At 44.5% G+C, this 13897-nt stretch overlaps 1 protein-coding gene across 1 annotated transcript; it reads right to left on the reverse strand.

The window, feature by feature from the left end:
- Positions 1–390: 390 nt before the first annotated feature.
- On the reverse strand, positions 391–690 carry SMCP (sperm mitochondria associated cysteine rich protein). The gene has a single exon (XM_056116604.1). It carries the CDS (start codon positions 688–690, stop codon positions 391–393), a length of 300 nt encoding a protein of 99 aa, XP_055972579.1.
- Positions 691–13897: the final 13207 nt, after the last annotated feature.

Consider the following 13897-nt stretch of genomic DNA (forward strand, 5'->3'; position numbering starts at 1 on the left):
GAGACAATCTTCCCCAACTCTGGCTCTGCAGAGACACAACCTCCCAGCTCTGGCTGTCTTTCAACTCTCCTTGCCATACCCAAGTTTTCTTGAACTTAGCCTAATGAGGGAGATGGTTTCACACGGGCCAAGAAGCAAAATAAGACCACAATTCTTTTTCATTTTTTTACTGCTCTTTTATTGTGCTAACCACTGTTCCGATGACTAGGAAAGATCATTCTAGCCTCTTCGACTTCCCATTTCCAGTTGGAGATCTTCATAGGCTGAAGAGCTATGAAAGGAAATGGGGGCTTCTGATTGGGAGCTATGAGAAACAGTTTTTCTAATGCAGGTCTATAGCCTTGACAGCTCCAAGGGATGGGCATGGCTCCTGGACTTGTCTGGGGCAACCTACTTCTTTGACCCCCCAAAAAGGGACTTCTCTTGTTTTGTACTTTGGGAGTCGTTCTGAGTATGCTGAGTGTGCTGAGATGCGTCGGAGTCCTTATTAAGGCAAGTGCACTCAGGCTTGGGTTCCAGACAGCAGCACTTGGGCTGAACGCAGCAGCTTCTTGGTGGGCAGCCACATGGGCTACATTTGGCTGGACAGCAGGGGTTGCATTTTGATGGACAGCAGGGGTTGCACTTTGCCGGGCAGCAGGGAGAGCACTTGGCTGGGCAGCAGGGGGAGCACTTGGCTGGGTCACACATCTTCAGGAGTTTTGGAGGTTCTAGTGAGAAAGAAAGAGAAATATTCAGAAGGGAAATTGGCTCTGTGATGTGACTTTCCGCTCCGAAAGGCCCAAGAAGAATTCATCTTCAAAGGAAGTAATCAGACCAGGGCTGGGAAGGCGGGGCAGGGTGCCCCAAAGGACTCAGTCTGGCCTTGCGCCTTCACACCCTCCTCTGTGTGATCAGGTAGCCATGTCACAAAGAGAAATATAAAGATCAGAAGAGGATGGAGACGGACCCGGGGGGATCTCTAAACTAATGAGATGTAGAATACAACTCTGAGTAGCCTCAGGCGGAGACCAGCATCAGGGACTTGACAATTGCCTCGTGTCTCATCACAGCCTGCCTATATCTGAGGCCTACTGAAGTTCAGGGATCTGTCTCAGCTGCTAGGAGTTAACTCAAGTAACAACTTTCCCAGTAAAGAGAAAGATGCTTGATCTGGTCTCAGGATGGAAGCCTGGGACCCAGGAGCAATGGCAGGCTTGCACTTAGGGTCCCTGTCCATCAGAGCCTTTCTTGAATATATATCTGAAACCAGACCCCCTCAGCCGGTGGGACCTGTGACCCCAGGGGCTGCTGCAGGGCAGACCACGGATAAGACGTTACTCTAGGTCTTTAAGGCACTACAATCCTAGCCTGGTTCTATACCTCAGCTTCCAGAAGTCAGGTGTCTTCTACTCTAGATTTTAGCTCTTCCTCTATGTAGGAAGTTTTGGTAAGGGTGAGGGAGCTACAAGTGTCCTCAGACTCCGTCACCTAAGACTTTTGCTGGTGCTTCTCAGAGTAGGAAAAATCAATTCCTTCCTAAGATTCTTACCGCCGCCACCCTCCTCTACCCAAGCAGGACCACAACCCACTTTATTTCTTCCTTACCGCTAAAGGTGACTTTTGTTGCCCAAATCTTTGTAGGATTCAGAAGTTCCTACAGGTCACCTTTCTGGTGATCATCTATGCTGTAGACCATCTGGATCAGGATCTTCTGGATCAGAGCAGTTATGCTCTCTGCTGTTTCCTTCAGGGACTTTATCTCAACTGTAGACAAAGGGTCCCCCTGAGCCAGACATAGTTACTGCCCCGCCCCTAGAAACAGTGACCTCACACTGACCAGTGGGGCCCAGCCTCAGCCCAGTTTCTCTCTTCCTCATCTTTCAAAACCTGCCAGAGCCTCAAGAGGGATTTTTTTTTTATGTTTTCTTGTTATTTTTTCTTTGGGGTCATTTCCAGGAGTGTTCGTGGAAGTGACCAAGATTCATGAGATACCAGAGATGAAATCCAGGGCCTTTTGAGCCACCTCCCCTGGCCCTCATCTGTGGAGCCCTGAATTAGCATGAGGGAGTTTCACTGAGCTGACTTCTGAGACGGGTGGACATATCCCATTGGGATACTCTGTGCTGAGACTCAAGATCCCTCTACTTATCTCCATACTCCCAGGTCTCTGACTGGTAGCCCTAAGGCATGTCCTCACCTGTAAGGGAATGTGATTTCTGATATAAGGTGTTGGCTTTAATTCAGTGTGACCTTAAGTCTGCCAGTTATTCAGGACTTAATTATATCATTCAGAAAGATTTTTTGGGGGGGAAGGGGGAAATGGGATGGTGGTGGGTGGGGCTCATCCTGCAGTGTTCAGAGTCAACTCCCAGTTCTGTGCACAAGAGATCACCCCCAGAAGTTCTTGAGAAACATATATGGTTCCAGGGATCAAACCAGGCTGGCCACTTGCCAGGCAAATGCCTTACCCCTGTTCCATCTCTCAGGACCCACATTTTTGTTATTGCTGTTGGGTTTTTGGTTTTATATTTTGATTGATTTTTCAGTCACAGCAGACAGTGTTCAGGGTATGGGGAATTGAACAGGACTCAGCCAAATGCAAGGCTGTGCTATCTCTCTGAACCCTCGCTTAGTCTTAGTACAGCTCACTGGAGTGAGACTCTACTTAGAGGCCCAAGTGGGAGACAAATCCCGAGTTCCTTCCTCTAAGGCAAGAGATGTTTTGAAGAGTGTGAGGTGTCAGGCAGAGCCCAAGTTCCTGACTTCCTTTCAAGGGAGGAGAATTAAAGCAGAAGAGCAAATAGACGCACAGACTCAGAAACCAGAGGCAGATAAGCAGAAACCCAGGGAAAGGAAGGAAAGTGAAGGGATCTCAAAAATACACAGTGCTACGGGACAAAGCCTTTCTGTGTCTACTTGGAATCTGTCGCTGTAGAAAGGTAAGTGGGGGATGTGAAGGCACCTGGAGCCTTTCTGCCTCTGGCTGTGTCCCTTCTGCTTACATACTACCAAGAAAGTTCTTCTCTAGTCTAGGTATACTTCATCCCCTTTCCCCCTCTACACCCAACATTTCTACCTGCTACCCACCTTGTCTCTCACAAGTAAGCTTCTTTAGCTCTACAGCCCTGCTTCTGCACAGCCTGATCCAGAAAACTTCCAGAACTGTGCCATAACAGAGCCGGAACCATCTTTGGCCTTCCTTAAATTGTGATTTCTGGGAAGATTCAAGGCCAGAACCCAATAGCACACCCTTGCGTCCATGTCTACTCTCTAGCCCACTATTCCATTCCTGCTCATCAGACTGACCCAGAGCAGAGCTTGGATTTAAATTATCCCCAGTTGTAGCTTTATGGCCTTCCGAAGGCCTAGAATACACTTCCCAGCTCCTGTCCCCACCTCACTCATTATACTACCTGAAACCTAAGCTGCAACATTTCTCTTCTCTTGAGGAAAGTGTCGCTAACTCATAGGATCAGGGTCCCTGACATGTATTCTCTAAGCTCCCACACCACTCAGCATTTTTTATCATAAATAGGAGCTCCCACAGTGTCTGAGTTCTCCACTCACACATTGGTCCAGCCACCCTGGCGTTCTTGCTTCTGTCCTAGGCAGGTACCTAGTATTCTGTGTGGCAGTATGTGGGTACCAGTGGGTAGGGAAGGAAGGACCGCATGAATGAACAAGCTAAGAGGAGAGGAACCTGAAGGCAGCCGTCCTCTGGGTTACCTGGCCTGGCTACTTCTTTTCTGTCTCTTCTCAATTACTCAATTCAGCATGTCCAGGATGGGCTTCTTATGAAAACTTGGCAGGTTCCAGCAGATCTTCCCTTAACAGCCTGGTGAGTCCATCACTATCAGAAGTCAAAGTCTTCTGAAACAAGTGACGTTGGTCCCTCCCACCAGAGCTCAGCCTCTGTGACATGGGTGTGACCTCTCTTCAGTGTTCTATGATTGTGATGATACCCTCTGTCCCCTGCTGGCACTCATCAGGGTGACACAGGGACCTCTGCAGATAACCCACATCCCACCAACCCTTAAAACATCTGTCAAAAACACATACATGCTCCCAATTCTTTACTGTCTGCCAGGCTCTATCCTAAGTAATGAAGTGGGTAAACTTAATGGGGTCAAATTCACATTCTCAAGGCTCTTATGTTTCAATAGAGAGATGAGACCAGTGGCCTGTAAGAAGAATGATTGCTAGGGAGGGTACAAGGTGCTCTATGGTTAATTTAGGCATCAGGAATTCTTCCTTGGGGACCGGAACAATAATGCAGAAAATAAATGTTTTCTTTGTATGACGCTGAACCTAGTTTGATCCCCAGCGTCATATAATTCCCCCAAATACCACCAGGAGTGATCCCTAAGCACAGAGCCATGAGTAAGCCCTGAGCACTGTTGGGTGTGACCCTCAGACTACTGCTGCTACCACTACTATAATTAATAATAATAAGATGTTGGTTCATTCGGTAAGAACCAGCAGATTGGGATGATTATTTGATAATTTGGATGGTTTCATCCCACAGACCATGTAGATCACTTTTAAGATTATCTATTATTGTCAATTGGCTCTAAAGTCAAAAGAGGAACGTATAAGGTCATTTTCCCTTCTACTCCATTAGTGATCAGTGACAAATATCGCAAATATCCAGTGATATTCTGTCACACAAATATGTGCCCTTTTTAACACAGGGAAAAAGCCTGCATTGTTTTTTTTTTGCTCATTGCTCTTTTTCACAATACATATTGGTGTGCATTCCATTTTAGTTCAGGATATTTAGTTTTCATATTTTAATAGTAATTGAGAGACAGACGAGAATGCTTGTTTGGGCTATTGCGAACAACGATGTAATGATCACCTTGTGTGACGCCATTTTCCATGTGTGTGAAGGTTTTGAGGAAAGGATTCTTTAGAGATTTTGAGGAAGGAAAGAGAGAGAGAAATGCTTTTGAGAGAACAAGGACTTCACCAGAGGGAAGAGACTGCGTGCACATCTCAGGTGGGGATGAGGGTCACCCCACCCCTAGCATGAGGAAGCACCCTGCTTGCCTTTGTAGAGTGGTTTTGTACGTTTTCTCCCAATCTGCCCCCAATGTGGGGCTTTCTATGGAGATGAGCCCATTGCTATGGCGCTGTCAAGCTTTAAACTTTGATAGTCCTCCCTCATGTCCTTATCACAAGCTGAAGGAACTTCCTGAAGGAGCTTCTCTTATCACATTTCTGAAGGAGCTTCTCTCTGGGGATGGGAGCGAGGGAGTGGAGTGTCCAACCTTTTATGGTCCTCTGCTGCCCCCAGTTAGAAGTCTTATCAGACCTCATTTTCTCTGTCCACAAAGTGCGGCCAGGCATAACACCTCTTTGATCCTTTAAGTCTGTTTAGAGTAACTACTTTAAATCGCATCTTGGTTTTATTAATTCCCAAAAATTTACTGTCAGCGCCTCCCCCCCCCCCCGCCATATACTTGCCTATAACCTTTTATGAATTCATCCTGTATGAAGTAAGAGGCTTTTTTCCCCTTAATGGAGAGTTGTGTTAGCATTAAACATAGCGTCCCAGGCAAAGAAACTTATACTTCACTATACCTCACTCTTCTCAATTCCCGCCTTCCTCTTCTGGCTCTGAGGGTAAAGTCTGGTGCTGGGAAGTGGGGGCAGGGTCCCCTGGTCCCTGATTCTTGTATTTCTCCCCAGAAGGATTTTATGGAGGCCTTGAATAATTTAGTGCAAGTGTTTAAAAAGACAGGAGACAAAGAAAGTGAGCACTAGGTGGGATATAAGCTGTTTAAGGAGAAGGTCAAGTAGAAAACACGCTGGTAAGCGGGGCGTGGTGGTGGTGTTCCAACAGGAATGCCAATGACACTCCTTTTTTCACCCTTTTTGATCTCAGGTTTCTGCTTTTCCTCACTTCCTCCCACTCTTAAATACCTGGTACCTAAGATTCTGGCGATATTTGGCTGATTTCCCGGCTTGTCATGGTACTCCGGTATTGTCAAGGTGCCAGTGGGCCTGATTTTGATGTGTCAAAGTGTTAGGATGGTTGTATGATGAACCCGAGTTCGCTCTGGAGTCACCTGAGACTGACCTGAGAATCACCCCAGGTTGTAATAGAGGGTGTCATAACACTCTGGTGAAGTTCATTACGACCATACATTAGGACTTGTGCCTTCCTTAAGGTCTTGCTCCTGGCAGTCTGTTAACATCGCCTGGTTCTCCTGACAGACTGCCTGACAGACTTCCATCTGCTATCATCTCTCTAATGACTCAAACGTTGAAGGAAAAATGCCAAGTCCAGAGTTCACTTGGTGGCTCTCCAAAGATCCACTAGGGGGAGTCCGTTATCTTTAGTGCTTCTGTTCATGGTCCCTGCATCTTGGCCCTGAAGCTGCTTTCCATTTACTGAGGAGCTGAATCTCCCTCTTCGCCCTGTCGGTGAAGCCAGACCCCCATCCCGCACAGTCCACTCCCGTAGGCTTAGTCTTAAGGGATCTGTCTTTGTAGGGCCGACTTCAGTCAAGATTCATACCTCCAGAATGTCAAGGTACCTCTGTGTTGTTGCTGAAAATGGAAACATTCTCAATAAAGACTGATGTAAAGCACAGCAAACTTTTCTTTTTACATAGATCTATGAAGAAAAGTGAACGTGCTCTCTACATCAATCAATCAATGTTTAGGTAGGCAGCGCCAAGGGAGAACTGACCCACCAAACTGAGTTTGGGGTAGCATTTGAATGGAAGGGGTACTGTGGAAGAGAGAGATGGTACCCTGGTGGTAGGTGCAGTGTTAGAATTATGTACACAGGAAACTATCATTAATAGCATTATATATATCATAATATCTCAATCATTAAAAAGTTTTTAAAAAAAGATTTATATTTTAATTTTAATTATTTATTTCCACTTTAATTGGAGTATCACATCACTCCTCAACCCCACTATGACATCATGGGTTCAAATTCCAGTTAGAAAATCTACTCCTGGAGGTAATGTGAGTTCTCCCATTCCTTCTCAGCCCTGATAAATCCCACTAATACTATCTCAGGTTTTTCAGGTTAGGATGAATGCAAGAATTTTCAAGCCCTTCAGTGTGTAACTGCTACAAAGGTTAAATTTTACCACCCTTAGCGGAACAGTAAAATTTAGCCTTAGTAGCAGAATTCAGGCCTCCTTACCATCTTGAAACAAAATTATATCCTGGTTAGTTGATTTCTTGGCATGTGAAGCCAATCATTGTCTTCAGTTAATCATCATTTCAGGACATCAGTGTGATTCATTTGTTAAAGAAGTGAAGTCCCCTTGGCACTGTGAGTGTGTGTGTGTGTGTGTGTGTGAGAGAGAGAGAGAGAGAGAGAGAGAGAGAGAGAGAGAGAGAGAGAGAGAGAGAGATGGGAGGGAATGCTACAGTTTTTTGCCTCTCAGATCTAAATGACTTTTTTTAATGTACTCTAGAATAAACTCTGAAGTTCCTTCAAGTACTTTGATGTAGGTGGGCCCCACAGGTGGCTTTTGTGAGGCAGGGAGGAGAGAGAGCCGGTTACTTTCTCCCCAGTCCACCTCTGCCATCCCAGGGTCTGCTGGGAAGACTAAAACTGATAAAATCTGAGATTAGTCCCACCTTGGCAGGGGCCTGAGCCCCGCCAGCTCCATCAGGTGGCCATTGGGCCACATCCGATGTCTGCTTGGTCTTTCAGGACCTGGAGTTGATTCCCACCACCCGGATTGCTCGGGGAGCCACGGACTCAGATTGGAGTGAGAATTTGCCCTTTGCAGGAAAGGAGAAAGCAGTCCCAGGACTTACCCACGGTTCCTTGAGTTCGTGTGTCGTCTCACAGGAGGAGTAGACAAGCAGTGAAGTAAAACAGATTTTATTTGGAGGTTTTTTGAAGGGGAGGAGGGAGAGACAGTGGGAGAGAGGTGCTCCGAGGTGGAAAAGCCTTGAATGGCTTTGAAGACTGGCTTTTATATGCATATCCTCTGGTTTTCTGCAGGTGGGTTTGATCAGGTATTGTCACAAAGGGGCAGCTTCCGGAGTTTCCTGTGAATCACATCTTTGATTGCAGTTCCTGTCTCTGCTGAAGTCTGTGCCCTCTGTAGAGGTCAGGCCTTCTCTGCGTCTGCTACTGGCACCAGGTGAGCCAGGTGAAGCCTGAGTTACTTTTTTCCATAAAGTTGGCTTTTGCAGCTTCTGCCTATCAGATATTATCACTTCCCAGGAAATTCACTGCCATTGCCTTGGGAGGGGGCCTTCCTTATCTACCCATCTGCCTAATGGATTTCTTCTTTAATGTGAACATGATAAACTTTCTCCATAGGGGAAGCCGGAGAGACACTGCATTAGGAAGAAGCTTCTAACATTTTATGAAAGGAGGTTCCAGGCAAGCATGGGTAGGTATGAGGACATCGGACGGCATCTGTCCAAACCGTGGGCAGTATATAAGATCTTTCTGCAGTCACTGCATAATTGTGGCCTATTGTGACTGTTAGAGTCCAGAGTCGATCACCCCTCAAGGACAGAGAACAGAGCTGATAATGTAAATCACATAGCAAGGTTTATTGATCCAGCTAGGTGGGGTTCAAGTATCCACCAAGCAGTGGGTTTCAACAAGGACCCAGAGCACTAGGTTCAGCAAGTTCTTATACTTTCATTTTGGCAAGTAAGCATTACTCAGACAATTTCTATTACTTACAGAGTACAGGGCTGGAGCGATAGCACAGCGGTAGGGCGTTTGCCTTGCACGCAGCCAACATGGCCGACCCCAGTTCGATTCCTCTGCCCCTCTCGGAGAGCCCGGCGAGCTACCGAGAGTATTTCGCCCGCACGGCAGAGCCTGGCAAGCTCCCCATGACGTATTCGATATGCCAGACACAGTAACAACAAAGTCTCCAATGGAGACGTTACTGGGCCCGCTCGAGCAAATCGATGATCAACGGGAGGGCCTTTACTTTACTTTACAGAGTACACATATATTTACTATTGTTGTTTGGGCCCAAAACATCCAGCCTACCTCCTGACAGTTACATTCTGGAAGCCTAATCTTATTCCGAGGATGTAGTTTTTTACAAAAACATCTGGTTTTTCTGCTTTTCTGGTTCCTGGAAGTGGCCTAGGTCACTCAGAGCCTGTCATGCCAATTCTCCGGCTAAGCGGGTTCTTACACAACCAGTGTCTCCAGAGGGCCTGATTACACACAGCTTCTGCAGGAGGGTGGAGGGAGAGTCCACCAAGAGTTCTCTTCCTTCCAGCCTCATCGTCACTTTCTTTGAATACCTCTTCTCCCACCATGTCTTGGATTCCCGTCAGACACCCAAACCATCTTGGGCTCCTGTCCTTGGGAAGCTGGTTCCTATGCCAAGAACTCCAAACCAGCTTTGATATGGCTCACTCAGAGCACTTCCCTAAAGCAAGATGATGGTTAAGTCTTTCCCAATACACCCGAGCCCTTCCAGGTTTATCTTCCTGCGGGTATCCCCCACGTCGCCCCCACCCCAGTCTTTGTTTTACATCTTGTAGTTACTCTCTCTCTTGCTATTGTTAATGATTGCTAATGCTAATAATTACTGTTAATGGTTCATTCTTTGCGTTTCCCCTAATGTGTGTGGATTTTTATCTCCTGATTGGATTCCCACTCAGGCAACCTGGACTCAAGATTTCCCTAATTTACAAGCTCTGATTTTGAGCAACTACTTAGGCTCAGATACTTAGACTGCAAAATGGCAATTGAGTGCTCTCGTACAGTCTTTGTGAGGATTATATAAGTAGAACTGTCTATGCTCCTAGAAGAAAGCTGGTATAGAATCAGCAAGCATTTGCTGGATATGGCCAGCTAAGGAGACAGAAATCCAGAAAGAAATGAAAAGATGTTACAAAAAAGGCAAACAAACAGCAGAAAATGGCAGATAAAGTAAAAAGATATAGCAAAGCATAACATATACATAACATATACACAAAGCTGGCCTAAAGTTCAACTAAAGGGCCAGGAGAGATAGTACAGTGGATAGAGCACTTGCTTTGCATGTGTTCAACTGTGTTCAATCCCTGGCACCTCATGTGGTCCCTTTAGCCTACCAGGAGTGATCTCTGAGCACAGAGCCAGTAGTAAGCTCTGACCACAGCCAGGTGTGGTGCCCAAACCAAACCAAATTAACAATCAAGAGTTCAACTTAAAAAAAATTTTTATGGGGTTCGATGTCTTCTTCTTGTGGAGTTCAATCAAAGATTAGGTGATCATATGATTGAGGGGAGATATCAGTATATTCAACCCTGTTCCATTGGTCTGCAGCTCTGCCTTTGTTCCAGTACCATGCTGTTTTAATTATTACTGCTTTGTAGTAGAGTTTGAAGTTAGGGAGGTTGATTCCTCCCGTTTTCTTTTCCCCAAGAATTACTTTAGCTATAGAATCTGGAAAAAACCTGAGTGCCCAAGAACAGATGACTGGTTAAAGAAACTTTGGTACATCTACACAATGGAGTACTATGTAGCTGTTAGAAAAGATAAAGTCATGAAATTTACATACAAGTGGTACTATATGGAAAGTATCATGCTACATGAAATGAGTCAGAAGAAGAGGGATAGACATAAAAAGATTGCATTCATCTGGGGGACATAAAGTAACAAAATAGGAGATTAATACCCAAGAATAGCCGAGATCAGTACCAGGAGGATTACTCCATGGCTTAGAGGCCAGCAGGGCATGCTAGGGGAAAGGGCAGCTCAGATAGAGAAGGGAGCACCAAATAAAGGGTGTTTGGAGGATCCTCCCAGGATGGGAGATGCATGTTGAAAGTAGACTATGGACCAAACATGATTGCCACGCAATGCCTCTTTTGCAGACCACAACACCCAAAAGGAGAGAGAGAACAAAAGGGAATGCCCTGCCACAGAGGCAGGGTGGGATGGGGGGAGATGGGGGTGGGAGGGATACTGGGATCCATGGTGGTGGAAAATGGGCACTGGTGGAAGGATGGGTATTTGATCCTTATATAATCAAAACCCAAGCACAAAACTTTGTAAGTGTACAACTGTACCTCATGGTGTTTCACTAATAAAAATTAAAAAAAAATTAAGACCAGTAGGTTATAGGATATAATACAGGGTTTAGGGTGCCATTTGCTGTCTGTTTTTATCTGTAGCACCACCTGACTCTCTGAGCATCCCTGGGTGTGATCCTGGGGCTAGTGGTTCCTGAACACTGTATGGGTTGCAGGGCTGACACTGCAGGGCTGAACAGCACTGTATCCTTGGCACTTGCATTGAACCATGAGCCTGACTGGATAAGAATCTTCAACAGTTAACCTCCAGCCCCCCTGGGAACCACTTGGAACAACCCCCTCTCAGAGTTTAAAACCAGCAAACTCTTTTGAGCACAGGCTGTTAACAAACATATATAGAACTAACAAAAACATCATGTTTTGTTTTCAGTATCTAACTGGAGCAGGATAAACACAGCTAAACAGAGCTCAGAACACCAGACCACAATAGACGTTATTGACCACAAGGATGCCCACCAGTTTACATTAACTGTCTAAAAAGTTGTTTTCCTACTTAAACTACTTCCTGTGATGGTGTGGGATAGATATTTTTCTCTCTCCATCTCTGGAGATCGTGAATCCATTATTTTACCCGTTATCTGCCGGTTTGTGGTCATAACCCTCTTCATTCATCCATCATCCTGTCTCTCACCCAATTGACTCTATTGCAAGCATCAATGTAACCTCACCTAGTTACAATATCGAGCAAACTACAAAGGAGATCAATCAGCATGGTACTATAATTTATTGAAAATGAGTTTTTATACAATACTTTATTTAGAAATGGTTAGCATGTTATTTCATTAATTTTTCTAATTAATACCATTTCATGTGTGCTATAATTATCAAAGTTTTCATTTTAAAATGTCTAAGATGAAGCCCAGAGACAGACTGGAAGTCACGCTGACTATCTCGTAAATGGGAGGCCCTATTTGACATTTCTGCTATTTTCTCTATGTTGGCTGATATATATATATATATATATATATATATATATATATATATATCGACACCTGATATTTTAGGGACTTCATAGTCATTGACTTGGAAATTACAGAAGGTTTAGTTCTGGGCTGGAGCGATAGCACAGCAGTAGGGCGTTTGCCTTGCACGCAGCCAACATGGCCGACCCGAGTTCGATTCCTCCACCCCTCTCGGAGAGCCCGGCAAGCTACCGAGAGTATCTCACCCGCACGACAGAGCCTGGCAAGCTCCCCGTGACGTATTCGATATGCCAAACACAGTAACAACAAAGTCTCCAATGGAGACGTTACTGGGCCCGCTTGAGCAAATCGATGATCAATGGGAGGGCCTTTTTTTTAGTTCTGGTAATTATCGCTGTTTTCATTTAAGCCAATTCTGGCCTTCAAAGAAGACTACACAGGGCCAGAGCAATAGTCCAGTGTGCAGGGCACTTACCTTGTATGTGGCCAATCTAGCCTCCACCCCTGATACCACATATAGTCCTCCAAGCCCTCCAGCTGTGGTCCCTGAGCACAGAGCCAGGAGTAGGCCTTGAGTTGGGTTTGGCCCCAAAATAACAACAACAAAAAGGACTGCACAACTCTAAAGGAGTCCAACATTACTCTGAGAATATTTCTAATTTTCATCCAATAATTGTTTAATCACAGATGTTATGGGATAACTCACATGCATTAGTTAAGTTGAACTTTCTGTTATTAGGGAAAGTTAAAATTGTTTAATTACTGCTATTATGGGTTGATGAATCAGTTAAACTAAATAAATATGAGTACAGAAGATCTTTTTGAACCACTTAAAACGTTCTGAAATTTGTATTTCTTAGGATGTTTATTGTTTTCATCGCATACTATGTTCTCAGGCTGGAGCGGTAGCACAGTGGGTAGGGTGTTTTCCTTGCACACAGACGACCCGGGTTCTATTTCTTTGTCCCTCTTGGAGAGACTGGCAAGCTACTGAGAGTATCCCGCCCACACGGCAAAGCCTGGCAAGCTCTTCGTGACATATTCAATATGCCAAAAATAGTAACAAGTTTCACAATGGAGATGTTACTGGTGCCCGCTCGAGTAAATAGATGAACAACAGGAGGACAGTGAGGACAGTGCTATTGTACATTTTAAATTTTTTTACTGCATAAAATTATTATTTTTTTTTTTTTACTGCAAGGGCATTTGTTTTGTACACAGCCAGCCTGGCTGACCCAGGTTCAATTCCTCCACCCCTCTCTGAGAGCCCGGCAAGCTACTGAGAGTATCTCGCCCACACGGAAAAGCCTGGCAAGATACTCGTGACGTATTCGATATGCCAAACACAGTAACAACAAGTCTCACAATGGAAACGTTACTGGGCCCGCTCGAGCAAATCGATGAACAACGGGAGGACAGTGCTACAGTGCAGTGCTATTGCATAATATACTTGTTATAGCACAGTAATGCAAGTATTGAGTTAATTAATAAACCAAAGTTAACATTTCTTTACTGATATAGGTTCAAGTGATCTTTCTAGAACAAATTATTTTAACTTTAATATAATATTTTACATTTAATAAGGTAAAAAAATTATTAACTTTTGTTATAAATAGAGAGGGGAAAATGCCAATACATTTTAAATTTTTTTCTTTATTTTATCAAAGGGAAATAAATTTATACAGTAAAATGTCTAATTCATAACCATTTAATAGTGTCTTAAGTCTATACGAATACTGACAATTTTAAGATAAATAACAATGTGTCTTTCTATTTATTATACAATATTTATCAAGGCAAAATCCAAGCAGAAATTCTTTATGTCGGTCTAACTGTCCAAGTTAAAGGTCAGTGTTAACAGGTCAGATAGCTTGTCAGTGATTTCTTGATTTTCTCTGGTAATCCTGTCATTTTCCTGAACAAATGGTATACTAAAATAAATGAAC

This window comes from Sorex fumeus, unplaced genomic scaffold (assembly GCF_029834395.1).
Source record: "Sorex fumeus unplaced genomic scaffold, SorFum_2.1 ptg000001l, whole genome shotgun sequence".
NCBI lineage: Eukaryota > Metazoa > Chordata > Mammalia > Eulipotyphla > Soricidae > Sorex > Sorex fumeus.

Coding starts and splice junctions, on each gene's coding strand:
- SMCP (XM_056116604.1), bottom strand. CDS start 690: ATGTGTGACCCAGCCAAGTGCTCCCCCTGCTGCCCAGCCAAGTGCTCT.